The sequence below is a fragment of the Tachyglossus aculeatus genome, chromosome 8 (genome assembly GCF_015852505.1).
Source record: "Tachyglossus aculeatus isolate mTacAcu1 chromosome 8, mTacAcu1.pri, whole genome shotgun sequence".
Classification (NCBI taxonomy): domain Eukaryota; kingdom Metazoa; phylum Chordata; class Mammalia; order Monotremata; family Tachyglossidae; genus Tachyglossus; species Tachyglossus aculeatus.
The window spans coordinates 14,977,226-14,992,505 of record NC_052073.1 but is presented as its reverse complement, the minus strand read 5'-3'; the positions used below and the strand labels follow the sequence as shown (position 1 = coordinate 14,992,505).

Genomic DNA, 15,280 nt, shown 5'->3' with positions numbered 1-15,280 from the left:
TCCCTTTTTCCCTTCCCTCTCCCCCGCCTCCCCCCCCCCCCCCCCCGGTGCGGTGGAAAAGGGCAGTCCCGTCTAGCGCTGACGTCAGGCCGTCTGCCTGCTTCAGACTCGTATCTTCGGATGAAACCCAATCTCCTTGGACTTGAATGAGGAGGAGGAGGAGGAGGAGGAGGAGGAGGCGGCGGAGGGGTGGGGGAAGCCGCTCGGAATCGGCCCGGCAAGCGGAGCAACAAAGTAGCAAGTCGACCGCCACCGGCGCTTCTGCAGAGAAACTTAAAAGGCTGGAGAGAGGGAGACGAGGGGGGGGAAGAGAAGCAGCACCCTAGCTTCCTCCCGTTCCGTTGCTTCCCCCCCCCATTTTTTTTTGCATTTTAATTTTTGTAATAAGAATTTTTTTTTTTAAAGCTAGTCCTCTTCCTCCTTCCTGTTCCGCGGCGACAGGCAGAACTGTCCTTTATGTTGTGCTTCCCGCAGCCCCCTCCGCGCTACTCCAAGCCCCCCGTCTTCCTCTCTTTTTTAAATGTATAACTTGATGGGTCTGAACAGCACCGCCGCCGCCGCCGCCGGTCAGCCCAATGTCTCCTGCACATGCAACTGCAAACGGTCTTTGTTTCAGAGTATGGAGATCAGTAAGTATCCCTCGGGTTCGGTCTCCCCTTCTCCCCGCCTCCCTTCCCGGGGAAGATGCCCCATCCTTGTCCCCCTTTCCCTCCCAGGGCGGGGGACCGCTTTCTTGGCGGGCTTGGCTTTTCAGCGGCCCGAGGGTTTCCTCGGCCCCCCGGCAACGGGGGTGCGGGCCCGGGACGCTTTGGGCTGCGCTTCTTGGAAAGCAAAGCAGCAAAAAAAGTTTGGGTTGCCGCCCTCCCTGCCTCCTTCCCCGCCTCCTCCTTCCCCACCTCCTCCTGCCGCCGCTGCAGAGACTGGGAGCCCACTGTTGGGTAGGGACCGTCTCTCTAATGTTGCCAACTTGGACTTCCCAAGCGCTTAGTACGGTGCTCTGCACACTAAGCGCCCAATAAATACGATTGATTGACTGAGCGGACCCAGGAGTCCGGGAGGCCGCAGTATCCCCCGACAACGGGTTCCTAAATTGTGCCCGGGGAAAGGGCGGAGGAGCCAAGTTGCCCTGCAGCAGCTCCGGCTTTGCTCCCAGGCTCGGCCCTGCCCTGCCTCGACCTCCCCTCGGTGGCTAGTGGCCACCGGGGACCGGTGAGCGGACAGGCAGCCGCGATTCCCGCCGGTCCTTCCCGGCTTTGTCCCGCATCCCACCGGGGTGGGAGGTGAGGATGCGGAGGGGACCCAGGAGTTCCCGGACACCCCAACCTCTTTACCTCGACTGTGAGCCCACTGCTGGGTAGGGACCGTCTCTATATGTTGCCAACTTGTACTTCCCAAGCGCTTAGTACAGTGCTGTGCACACAGTAAGCGCTCAATATATACGATTGATTGATTTACCTTTCCCGGCCCATTCCGGGAAAACCGCCTGGACCCTCCGAGGGACCTTCTGGGTTGCGTTGACCCCAATCCCTGACCTTCCCTGCTCCCCGGGGGCCGGAGGACAGAGGCTCTCGCCCCCTCGGATTCCCCTCCCCCTCGAACAATTGGGAGAATCAATCAATCAATCGTATTTATTGAGCCTTTACTGTGTGCAGAGCACTGTACTAAGCGCTTGGGAAGTACAAGTCGGCAACAGTTAGAGACAGGCCCTACCCAACAGTGTGAAGGGCCGGAGGCCGGGGAATTAAATCAGTGAAGTTTCAGTTTTCCTTCCCAAGGGACGGTCGTGATCGAGCAACTCGACGGCTTCCAGCTCTGCTTTGCTGGTCAAAATACCCTCCCACCCGTGCGTGTTCGCCTATGTGTGTATACGCGTGTGTGCGCTTATAAATAGTCTGGGGTTGGGCAGGATTGGCCTGTGTCTAGCCAGGGCAGTGGTTAAATGAGTCAAAGTTGGGTCTCCTCCCCCGCCTTCAAATGCTGGGAGAGAGGCGGAGGAAGGGAATACCAGGATGAACGTACACACTGGCCAAGTTGATGCTAGGAAATTTTCTGTCCGATTCAAGACCTCCCAAATGAGTTGGAGGCCAATCCAGTTATTTCGGTCAGCAATGTTTGCTTTGAGTTAGCCAGGTCCTCGCCCCCATTTCCCCACGTTTCGTGGCAGTGTAGACACTACCATTGCCATCTTGGCAGGTCCCTCTCTCTCTGCTCAACCAGCTGCTTACATGGCCATGCCTGTTTAATAGTGAGCGTTGGAAAGAGAACAATGGGCTAAACTCAAGGAAATTTGACCGGGTGGGTGCCATCCCCATTTTCCACCTGGAAAATCATACTAGGTTTGTGATTGGGTGGGAGTTTTTTGGTCCACAGAGCCATCTAGGATGTTAGTCACAACCCAACGATTGCATGGAGATGCTCGTTCCATGTTTGTGAACATCCAAGAAGGATCATGGTAATGTGTGACTCATTAGCCAGTTTAACATAGGCTCTTGCTACACATTAGGTTGAGCGGTTGACCAGCATTTAAACATCACTGCACTGTGGCAAATGTAAAATAACAGATGACCCCGTCTTTTGAGATTGGGGAGCAGGAGTTGCGAGGGATGGTGCTTTGCTGTGGTTACTGGAGCGTAGGCAGGCATTCAATTCCAAGCTCTCCAGATCATTTGAAGTTGTTAATGAATACTATTCTGCCTCCTTTTTATTTAAAAAAAATGCTAGAACAAAATTTCCCCATTTTTCTCTCTTGCTATCCAAGGTTGCCTTTTGAACTCTTAGGGGATAAGTCAGTGCATCTGAGTATTATGGAAATAATATAGACATTCAAGATCTGAAATGAAACAGTGTACCAACAAATAAGGAGAAGGTCCAGTAGCATTTTGGGGTATAGTTAAAAAAGAAAGCGTATTGATCAAGGAGGTCAAAATTACTTTTAACACCATATTATGATCAATCTTGTAACGGAGTAGTTTGCACAAAGTGGTATTTTTACCTTTTTTTCCTCATTCATTTTAGGAATTTTTTTCCAAATTCATTTTTATTTCTGTCCCTTCCTCTCAACTAATCAGCTATAATGATGTTTTGGCTGACACCCAGACAGCCTTGTTAATTTAGTTGTCTGCTCTAACTGTCTGTTCTTCCAAATAGACTGCATTTCTCACTTCTGATGAAGTGGTGCTGTGGAGAGTCTGACCCACAAGGTTAGCATTGTTAACACTTTTGCTGGAGAGTCTGGTTTTTAGGTGTCCTAATTAGCCTCTGCATTCAATGTATTTTTTAAACAAGGCCCTTAATTATTTGGGAAGGGAGGAAACCTAGAAGAAGAAGAAGAAGAAGAAGACGAAGAAGGTGGAGAAGATACATTTTGAAAATGTGTGTTTATTGAAAAAAATAATGAAGATTTTCCTAAATGGTTATGTCACAATTAGGAAATCTTTTGACCCAGTGGGTTTAAGTCTATCCTTACACTGGAAGAAATGGAAATCTGATCCCATTTGATTGAATCAGAAAGCTCATTTCACATGAATTTTTCAACAGTGCTTTAAAGTTTGGTTGAGGATTGAGTTATTTAAAACACTAAGCTTTAAGATTGTCATTATTATTGCTATTTTTAACATTTAACAAGGTCCCCAGTGTGCTTAGGTGCTTCCAGAACACAACTGGTATATAGGCAAAGTCACAGCCCTCAAAGGAGTTTACACGCTGAGAGGAGTTGTTAAAAGTTGATTTTCAGACATATTGTTCCAATGTGATTACACCAGGGTTTTCAGGGTGAAATGTTGTTCGTTACTGGGCACTCCCAACACATCTTAGATTGCGATTTAGTTATGTGAATTTTGAAAAAAGGACTGGCCTTTGTAGATTGGATTCCAAAATACAACCACCTCGAATTTTAAAATACAACATAACCTATTGCACTATATGCAGATTTAATCTCATCCATGTTCAGACAGAACTTACTAGGATTTTCTCGATTTTATTAACACTACCCTCTCTGAGTAGATCATTACTCTTCCTTGACTCTAATAACCTATTAAATGAGATGTTCAAGGTTCAAGGTTTCCCATCACATGCACTGTGATACTTGAATATGAGTTCAGTGCCACAGAATATATCAAAATGAAAGCATCTCTTTTCCCTGAAATATGGGCACTGTGATTAAAAGCTACCACGTTGAAGTGCTAGAGATTTAAGATCATAGAATTCATTCCTTACTTTTGAAGAAGGGATTGTCCATCCATTCACTGTCATATACTTGTTGGCTCCCTTTTCACTTTTAGTTCTAATCTGAAGAAATGATCATTCTTTATATTAGTTAACTCGCTTCCAGCCTCATCATTGGAAACATAAATAGTTTGCATCCTCTGATGCAGTTCTAATCAAGTTTTTTCTTCTATTTCCATTGACCCGATTTTACAATGAGACCAATTTCATCTTGGAAATCTAGTAATGTAGGTCTTTGGATTGATTTACTTTGTGAATGATTGTCTCCATAAAAGACAAAGCAGTGAATCATATCAATAAATATTACTCCCTCAATCCCCCATTGACCTTCAGGGAATGGTTTAGCCCTGACATCCCAGAGAGAGAGAGAGAGAGAGAGAGAGAGAGAGTGTGTGTGTGTGTTTAAAAAAAACAAAACAACTTCATTTCAAATAACAAGTTATAGATTACGGAAAGATAAGGCTACTGGCCCCTGCAGGGAAATCTTTGATTAAGGATTCAGAAGTCAGCATTAAATGGAATAGTTCTTCTAGGCTTAGAAAACATCTGACTACTGTACCGATTTGAAGGGAGGAATCCATTCTGCTCCATAGTGGTTCAGTGCCAGCCTTCAGAAAGTCAGGTTAAGCCAGCCAGACAACTCCAGTACAGTCCTAATCAGTCAGGCAAGGTGACTGAAGGTCAGAGGTGAGTGTAGGGCTTGCAAGTCTGTAAATAACTAATTATTCTTCTCAACAAACAGAGTAATGCTACACCCATCTTCCTTCAAAAGCCAGCTTTCCAACATACTGGAAACAGTTAAACCTCCTTTTTGGCAAAATTACTCCTACGGATAAACTAAGTGAATCTGTGCAATCTCATTTCCAAATAAAAAGAGCCCTTGCAAAGTTGTCTCAAACTCGTGCCAGCAACAGCTTTTTCTCAGGGCTGGACTCTGATAGTCTCAGGGAACTTGAAGACTGGTGCAGGCTGAAAAAACTGTTTTGGGGGGGATGTTCCTGCGGTGGGGAGGGGGGAGAATATTAGGGAGTCGATTCGGACTGAGGATGGAAAATCATGGAAAATCTGCCTTCAGCTTTTAATTATAGAGGTAGGTTGTGCCCTGGTGCTTATAGAAGTGATGCATATTTTTAAAGTAAATGCATACTTTTAGATACTTTCAGGACTTCAGGCCCAGCCATTCAGAGTCATCACACGGAGTTTTCTTTTGATAAGACAGGACGTTCACTAGCATTTTCAGATGGAAGTTGTTTTTAAACAATCTGTTGGCTTTAAATGATAAGGAGCCAATCTTGAGCGGTGTTCTCCTAAAAAGGCCAGGTCTGCGTAGCTTTCCGCATTCAGGCATTGCCTATCTAACAAGCAAGATTTTTAGATCACTCAGGTGGGAATCATGGTAGCTGAAAAGCTTTCCATTCAATTCGATTTCCTGCTTCAAGATTTCCACCATCAGTTTTTGATAATGCAGGGCTGTGATTCTTTGAAGGAATGAGACTGACTAGGAGCCAACTTTTCCCCCTGAACTTTATATGGGTTTTTGTATATGTGAAATACACACCTCAGAAAATCAGTTCAGGTTGTGCATTCTTCTGACTCCCAACTGAATGGAAATATGGTTTCCACCAATAATTTTCAGGTGGCTTTAGCCCACCTTTGATTGAAACCAAAGACAGATTAGCAGACCTTAGCTACCCTCGTTGTGCCCCCCCTTTAAATTGTGACTTTTTCTCAGGGGAAAACAGTAGCCGCTTTAGGTTCTTTTGGCAAAACATTCAAATAAGAAAAGAGGAATTTTTGTTCCTATGCTCATCATCCTCTCTTTATTATCTGGCTTCTTGGGTACCAGATTTTATCCCCATCCCCCTTTTCCTTCAAGGTGCATCAAAATTTAGAGGTCTGCGTTGAAATGTGCAGCCTGAAATAATTTACCATGCAAAGCAGCGCCGACAAGCTTGATTCAACTTTTCCTTTCAGTGTGACATTAATAAGCAAATTTTAGACACTTCTTATCTTGTCATTTTGTAGTAAGGAGGTGTTTGGTACAAACCAGAATAACTTATTTTAGAAAAATGTCAGAAGTTACCGAGCAGTAGCCAGGCTTTAGATGTGGGTGGTGTTCAAAGCGCACAAAGTATTTGACACAGAGATTCTGGTTTTCCGAAGCTTCCTAAGTAGAACAGGTTTATTCCTCTTCCAGTTTCCAGAGATTTTTTTTTTAAAGGGAGTTCGAAGGTACTGAAAACTCAAACCTTTTGCTTACAAGGACTGTCAGCATGTAACCGAGTTCTTTCTTTCCTAAGAAGAGGCAAAACCAAAATTTCCACTGTTTTGTTGACAGTTTGCCTAAAATTAAAATCCAGAACTGGGATCTTATGACAAACACCTTTCCCTAAAGCTGAATCAATAAAGAGCTAGAAATCAAATGCCCTGATTCTAATGAAAAGTCCCAATCTTAAAACACATAGGGGTTTTCCTCCCTCCCCAGGAAGGCTGTGGGGTTTAGGTAGTTCATTCTTAGGTAACTCTAATTTGAATTGGTGTGAATAACAAAATCAAGAGAAAATAGGTTTTCAGCAGGGAAACTTTACTGGTTTCAATACTGCTGAAGGGCACAGTTCTCTCCACAGGTATTAACCACCCACCAATCCATTACAGCTAATTTCTTGGCATAGGTATTGCCAGCAATATTTATTGCAGAAAGAATAGTCACCTCCCAGCGTGAGGCAATGAGATGAATATTATATGACTGAAGGCTTTGTTCAGTTTGAAAATTTTCCTCTGTGTGCAGTTGTTACTATTCAAAATGATGTAAATTAGACGCAGGTTAATCTTATCTATTATATCTTACTGGGTGTGACCCACAAACCTGAAGGGAAAACTTGAGTTTGGGATACTCTGGGGCATTTAAAGAGTTAACTTAGCATGGCCATACTGAATGAATATGAACTATTTTTGCATTCGACTTAATTATTTGCAGGGCTCAAAGTCTTTAGAATATTGTGATAATGTGTTTCACTACTTTCAAAAAACTGTAATTTCCTTTTTTTAAAAAAACAAGGTCAGTTGGCTTAGAACACCAGAAACATACCTTAAAATTAATTAGAATTTCAGAAGAATCAGACAGCTCAGAAAGGCAGCCTTCCTTTACAGGCACATTTAAATTAAAGTTGTTCATCATTAGTGTTCACAAATGGGTTTTCAGAACTACCTTACTGACGGCTTTAATTATTTGATAACAAGAACGGCTTCCAGTTCAGTGTGGGGATCAGAAAATTTTAACAGAAGTTACTCAGTCGTCTCTGAAGATTGGCTTTTTAGGATTCCAGTTTTCTTCCAACATCCCTCATTCATTCTTATCCACCTAGGACCCAGAAAGGTGATACCGTTTTTCAATTTCCTCACATTGCATACGTTTTGAGCAAATTGAAAATTTCCACCAGTCCAGGAAGGATCAATCACACTGTAGTCACTAATGATGAAAGTTTTAAATTTCTCAAAGTAGATCAATTTCCTTAAGTGAATAACTTCAATTTTTGACTACTTATTCAATTTATCTTTTCTGGTAATAATATAGATCCCTCTGGTTTTGATTTCAGCCCCTTTCTTTTATTCTACTAACATTTTTATGAGAAAAAATAGACACTGTGTATTTCCTGTCAGTGACCGTAATTTTAAACCATCTTCTGAAGTTTTTTTTTTTAGAGATGGCTTCCTTGAAGAATTACTTAACAATAAGAAGGTACTGAGAATTTGTAGTGTCTCAGTTTTTAAAGTGGTGTTTTAAGTAAGACCTTTCACCAGCTGCTTGACAGTATCAGGAGAGAAAAATACGATTTGGTAGACTAAATAAAACTAGGCTTATTCCAGTCACTCTTGTGCTTGTTCGTTCTCAGAGAATGGCCATGGATTCTACTGCAACAAGAAAGAGAAAATGTTTGAAAAATAACCTTTTCCCTTTCCCACCCAGAAAAAGCAACCTGCATACATCATGGTGGTATTTTCTGAATGCAGTTAATTTTCAAGGGCATTATTAGAAAGTTTGTGCGGAATATCTCTGTGGGTAGATGCAGTATCATCGGGTTCCTGGCACAGTGAACAAAGGAAGAGGAAAACTGGCAAGATGACATTTCTAATAGATAAGGAAAAGTTAACCCACAAAGCTTGAAGTCTAACCATTTTCAGTGCCTAAGGGGCACCTAAAACCCTGGTCAGTTCATTATGAAAAATCAGCAATCCTTTACTCCTTTAGTTTTGGATCTCCCCTGAGGTCTAAATCTGTTTCAGTATATGGGAATTGTGTACTGTGCACAGGATTATCCTGGGAATCAGGTAAAGCCATTAGCTTTCCTTCCTCCTGGGATTTGACAACAGGAGGAATCCAGGTCTCTAAAGCAGTGCACTCAACCCTCTTGTGATGCAGAGGCTAACATTCCTGACAGACCCCTCAGGTGTTACGGAAATGGTGCACGTCTGTTTCTTCTGACATACCATTGCTTCCTCTCCAGTGAGATGTGAGTACTGTCGGAAGAACACTCCCTAATTTTCAAACAGTGTTCTGTCCCCAAAGTATAGTGAGCACACATTTTGTGGCAGAACTGAGATTGTATGTCACCAGGTGGAGTAATCGGGAAAGTCGTGGATAACTCAGGTCAGAAGAACCAGATAAGTTAAAGGCCCAAGCACAATCACTCTGCACAAGTAGGCACTCAGTAAATACACTTGGTGATGAAAACGAGCTTTTTCTTAAAGCTGGAAATATTCATATCAGTCACTTACATTGATCAAAATCTCTGGAAAATTGATTACCGTTCCATTTAATAATAATAATAATGGCATTTATTAAGCACTTACTATGTGCAAAGCACTGTTCTAAGCTCTGTATAGACCAAATATGCAATACCACTTCTGCTTTCAATCCCAAATGAAATGCTTCTAAATAAATAAAGCAGAGATTACACATATTCAGAACAAAATCTCTGCATAAAAATTACTCTTTGTTCTCTTCTATGTGTCTGTGTTTCTCTTACCCTTGAAGTATATCTTGACATCAGGGAACTTGAAGTCTAATCTTGACATCAGGTCAGTGAGTGTGCCTCATAGAGGAGGAGATGTCATTAAATAGACCAGGGTTGTGACTATTTTCCTGGAGAACAGGGGGCAGTTTACCTGAGACAAAATTGTGGTGCTTGGGTAGGTTTCTGGTTTAAAGCATAAGGGAAGTTTTTCAGCCCTCACAGATTTGCCAGGTTAAGAAAAAAAATTCTAAATGTTTTTTAGCAGAATGCTTATAAGAGATTGATGGGAACTCCATTTTGATCATTTGCGTTGTAGTCCTTATTTTAGAGGATGTTTCGATCAATCGATCAATCAATCAATGGTATTTATCAAGCGCTTGCTGTGTGCAGAGCACTGTCACGCTTAAGAGAGTACAACAGAGGTGGGAGACCCGACCCATGTTCTCAAGGAACTTACCGTCTGATGTTTCTGTTATTTTCTTTTCGGTTCTGAAACAGGCTATTTCTTTCCCTCCAACACTTGAAAAAAGTAATTCCTCTTAAGGAATCGACAAAACCTAGGGGTATATTTAATCCCCAAGCCCTTGACAGGACATATTCCATTAACAGAGTCTACCCAGCGGTAATGAAGTTCTTTTACTCAACTGTATTTTCAAAAAACAGCAAAACGTGAAATGAAACATTTAAATTACTTGGAGCTCTGAAAGAGTCTGGGCCCGCACTTGAGTCTCATATACTCTTCTCTGGGTGATATGTCAGAGCAGGTTTGTTACTCCAGCACCTGAAAACGATTTAGTCAGTAATAATTCTGTAAACCTATGAATCAACTTTGCATGACTTTGTGCAAACACACTGAGTAATTTCTTTGTTCTTTTCTTTTTACTTTGTAATTGGTGTCTGTAAAAGCCCAAAGGTTTGGTCTTGCGGAAAGCATGATTCATTTATTGGTGTCTGTGCCGCCTAGTTATCGTTCAGTAATTCCAGAGTGCTACTGCAGCCAAGAATGATTCATACATGGCTAAGCATACAAACAAATGGGGTCATGGCCATCTGCAGAAACTTTTCTAATCTATTTATGGTATGGGAGAAAGAAGTGGGTGTATTAAGGATGATGGAATAGGTGTCAATTACATCGGTGGAATATAACCGACTAAGTAATCCTAACCATCACTTAAAAACTGCTTTCTGGCCATCGCTGGGAATCATTACAATAGATCATAGCTAAATGCTCTCATATCTGTTTAGTGGATCAAATGCAAGTGTGTTTGGATGGTGATTTCTGTAATGGACAAACATGATACCGTTGACACTTGTCCCCACAAAACCTGGGTGTAAACATGAGTTGCAGTTGCGGATCATGTCTTCAGAGTTATATCATCGTGAATTGGGCTCACATTCCATTTTTTTCCCTTCTTCTATAAGCCTGGGGGCTATTCTTTAGGAAAAGTGTGACAGCATTTTGAAAGACTTGGGGACTCTGCATTTGTCTGGTGGAGAGGAGGGGGGCTACTTCCTGTTTCTACCTGTTGCCCTTGAAGTAGCATGACCTAGTGAAAAGAGCACAAGCCTGGGAGTCGGAGGCCCTGGGTTCTAATCCCAACTCCACCTTACCTGCTGTGTGATCTTGAAAAGTCACTTAACTTCTCTTTGTTTCAGTTCCCTCAACTCAAAATAGGGACTCAATATCTATTCTCCTTCCTACTTACTCTGTGAGCTCCATGTGGGACCTTATTTTCCTGTATCTACTAGAGAGTTTAGTACAGTGCGCGGCATATAATAAGCGCCACAAATAACAAATGCTACAATTATTGTATGTGACCTAGGCTCTTTCCAACCTGCTGCAAGACAAAATGTGTAGCGTACTGATTGAATTTAATTGTAAAAATATGTTTAAATATGTTTCAGCTTCCTCCTATTTGGTTGTAAGAGGAGAAGGAAAGGGGTGAGTTAAAGTTTGTTTCCAGTTTGTCCTGAGATGCATACAGCCAAGCAGTTGCTAAAGAGGGGTCTCTTGCCTTGATCTTTCAACCAGTAAAGAAGGCTAAGGAGAAAGATAGTATTTGTAACAGTCATAGATGTTTTTCAGCCCTGAGCTACCTTGTGTACTTTCTTTGTATGGCTTCCGTGCCATATTGAATGGATCTTTTAAATACCATTGGTGAGTATGTTTTTTTTTTAATGGCATTTGTTAAGCACTTACTATGGTCCAGGCACTATACTAACACTGGGGTAGTTACTGACTTTCCCCCACTTCAAAACCTCAATGAAGGCACACTCCTCCAAGAGGCCTTCCCTGACTAAGTCCTCCTTTCCTCTTCTCCCACTTCCTCCTGCATTGCCCTGACTTGCTCCCGTTATTCATCCCCCCTCCCAACCCCACAGCACTTACATACATACCTCCCAACCCCGCAGCACTTACGTACATACCTGTAATTTATTTAATGTCTGTCTTCCCTTCTAGACTGTGAGCTCGTTGACAGGGAATGTGTCTGCTTATTGTTGTACTGTACTCTCCCAAGCACTTAGTACAGTGCTCTGCACACAGGAAGCACTCAATAAATACAACTGACTGATACAGATAATCGGATTGTACACCGTCCCTGTCTTACATAAGGCTCACAGTCTTAATCCCCATTTTATAGGTGGGGTAACTGAGACACAGATAAGGTAAGTACCTAAGGTCACAAAGCAGCCAAATGGTGGAGCCAGGATTAGAACCCAGGTCTTCTGTTTTGCAGGCCCGTGCTCATTCCACTAGGCCTTGTTGCTTAACAGGCTCAGCTAGCCTCAGATGGAGGGCTCATCTAGATCCTCTTTGTAGATCTGTGATTATTGTGGAAGATCTAGTCTGGTGCCCTTGGTCTTAAATTCAAACCAAGCATTATCAGAATTATTTCATCACATTGTTGTGTAAAGAGCTGTTTTCTCAGTCATTGCCATGTCAAGAGCTTGAGAGCTTCATGCATATTAATTATTGAAACTCCAAAATACCTCTGTGAGGTTGGAGTTAACTCTCATTGTACTTTGCCTCCCTGAGGCTTTGTTTACCTTTCTATAAAGTGACTTCATGACCTCTTAGCAGAACTGGATAAAGAAGAGAAACTGTAACTCCAGGGTATCTTATATTGAGAAGTACAATTCAGTTTTTCTCTCAAATGTTCTGGCATTTGTCTTCAGACTCTCTCTTCATCATCGACTTATGTCCCCATTTATTTCTTTCTGTTCATTTCTTTCTGTTAGAGAAGCAACATGGCTTAGGGGAAAGAACATGGGCTTGGGAGACAGAGGGCGGGCGTTCTGATCCCAGCTCTGCCACCTGTCTGCTGTGTGACCTTGGCAAGTCACTTCACTTCTCTGTGCCTCAGTTCCCTCATCTGTAAAATGGGGATTAAGACTGTGAGTCCCATGTGGGACAACCTGATTACCTTGTATTTACCCCAGCGAATAGAGTAGTTCTTGGCACATAATAAATGCTTAACAAATATCATAATTATTATTGTTATCATTATTATTGTCATGTTCATAAGAAGCAACTGTTTTCTTCCCAAAAAGAGAGAAGTGAAAGGAGTTTCTGAGTGAAGACAAAATTATCTGACCACTGTCACAGTCAGCAGAAGAAATTTTAGACTCTTCACAATCTACCTCCTAGAGGAAACTGAGAGTGTGATACTCCTGAAGCCGTGACAGTTTCTTGATAGGCCTAAGGTAGCAAGGGTTGAGGGGAAGGAGGTAGCAGGTTTTCAGCAGAAAAAAAAGTCCATTTTGATATGATAATAATTGTGGCATTTGTTAAGAATTTACTATTTTCAAGGCCCTGTGCTAAGCACTGGGGTAGATAAAGTACAGTCAGATGAGCCACAGCCTCTGTCCCACATGGAATTCACGTGAGGAGCCTATGCATATGTTTTCAATTGCAATTATTATTTTTAATAGTACTTGTTAAGTGCTCACTATGTGCCAAGAACCATACTAAGTGCTGGGATAGGAGATAATTAGGTGAGGTACAATCCCTGTCCCAAATGGGGATCACAGTGTAAGTAGGAGGAAGTAGGAATTAATCCCCATTTTACAAAGGAGGAAACTGAGGCAAAGAGAAGTTAAGTGACTTAACTAGGGTCACATAGCAGACAAGTGGCAGAGCGGGGATTAGAACCCAGTTCCACTTGACTCCCAGACTCTCTTTCCACTAGGCCGCAGTGAGCACCCTACAAAGCAAACAATGTGGTGGTGTTCCTTGAGAGGCAATGTGGCCTAGTGGAAAGATCACAGGACTGGGAGTTAGAAGGCCCAGGTTCGAATCCCCATTCTACTTGCCTGCCATGTGACTTCTGAGAAGGCACTTGGCGTGTCTTTGCCCTCAACTCCTCATCTGTTCTCCCTCTCAAGGTGTGAGCCCCATGTGACTGTGTCTTATCTAAGTACCTTGCATCTTACCCAGAGTGTAGCACAGTGCTTGGCACATAATAAGCGCATAACAAATGCAATCATTATTTAATTATATACCCTATGACCGTGGAGGCCTGGAAACGAGCTTTCTCAAGTGGTGCAGTTGGTTGAGTACAAGTGGAAGACTGCCCATTTTCTTATTCTTTTTTTGCTCTTTATTTTAATAACAAGTGGCCGAAGAAAGGTTGATTGTGGCTCAGTGTACAAAATTAGCTGAAGTCGGTGCACTGCTTTGAAACCGGCATCAGCCTTCTACAAGACCATTAGTTCCGTAGCCGAAAGGAAGTCAGTGTGCTGGGCTGTGCCCATTTCAAAGTAAGTTCATAATATGACGTCTCTATTTTTATAATAATAATTTCATAATTAAACCTTTATAATTAAACTAGGGGGCGGCAATAAACTTAATGTGTAGGGATGGCGAAATCATCGCTCTGCTCCTATTCACAAGTTCCGGTGAATTAAGTAGACATTATATGTGAGCCCGTCAGATACTCTGTTCAACTCTTGTACTCTCTCGAGCGCTTAGTACAGTGCTCTGCACACAGTAAGCGCTCGATAAGTATGATTGGTTGATTGATTGGATATCTTGTTGTGGTGGCCTCCCCTAGGCTGTATGCTTCTAAAGGGCAGCAAACATGTCTACCAACTCTACCGTATTCTACTCTCTCAAGCGCTTATTACAGTGCTGTGCACTCAATAAGCACTAAACACCATTGATTGATTGGTTGATATGATGAAGCTCTGTGCAAGAATCATTTCCCTGAAAGACCAAGGAAACTGGGAAGGGAGTATGTTTAGATCTAATTCATCCCAAAAGGCCTTAACTTGTTCAATTTCAGAGGTATTTGGAGCCAGTGTTGACCCAGGAACCAGTGTTATTATTTCTCCTCCTTTAGCTCCCGAGGATGCTGCCTTGCAGCCTCAGAAACTAGAGCAAGGAGAAGAACCTGATTTCCTCTCCTGAATTCTCGACAGGAAGTGGAGGGAATCTTTGTCGGAGAATTGCTCATTGGGTGGCCCTGTTTGGTCCTCCCAATTCTGTTTTTTTCAAGTGCACCAAAAGATGTTGGGATAAAAAGGGAGGGGAGCAGCTGAATTAGTTGCAGGAAGGACAAGCCCACCCCCCCAGTTCTAGCGCTGCTGTCTCTCACTGCTGTTGTACTCCATCTTTAGGGCACCCACTCAGAACTGTGATCACTGCAGGGCGTGAGGTGAGAAACCTTTTCTCCTCTCCTCCCCAGTCCAGTTAACTTATCCATTCCTATGCCTGTTCTCCCTTGATGCAGGAAGAGAATCTGATTAATAGTGCATTAGTTGGTAGCGCATAAACCTATTGATTTGTCATCAGTCCTGCTGGCATTATGAACAAAAGGATTGTCCGTAAGCCAGGTCTGCACTAGTATAATTGAAGCAGTTTTCCTGATAATTCAGGGCCCTGGGTTTATACTGTCTGGATATTTCTGGAAAAAGCAGGTTTATAAAATCCAGATAAATTGCCTCAACACCCTGCTTCATTTGACTAATGCAAAAGAAAATAAAGAGGAAGTGAAACAAACAAGCATATTTTTTGTTTGCTAGATGGCATTTCAGAGCTG

General features: G+C 42.7%; 1 protein-coding gene across 1 annotated transcript in view; it reads left to right on the top strand.

The window, feature by feature from the left end:
- The first annotated feature begins 233 nt into the window (after nucleotides 1–233).
- Nucleotides 234–15,280, top strand: part of PMEPA1 (prostate transmembrane protein, androgen induced 1) — a 70,903-nt gene continuing 55,856 nt past the window's right edge. Inside the window, 1 exon segment of the mRNA XM_038750309.1 lies at nucleotides 234–629. Within this exon segment, the coding sequence (XP_038606237.1) occupies nucleotides 521–629 (109 nt within the window). The 5' untranslated portion in view covers nucleotides 234–520.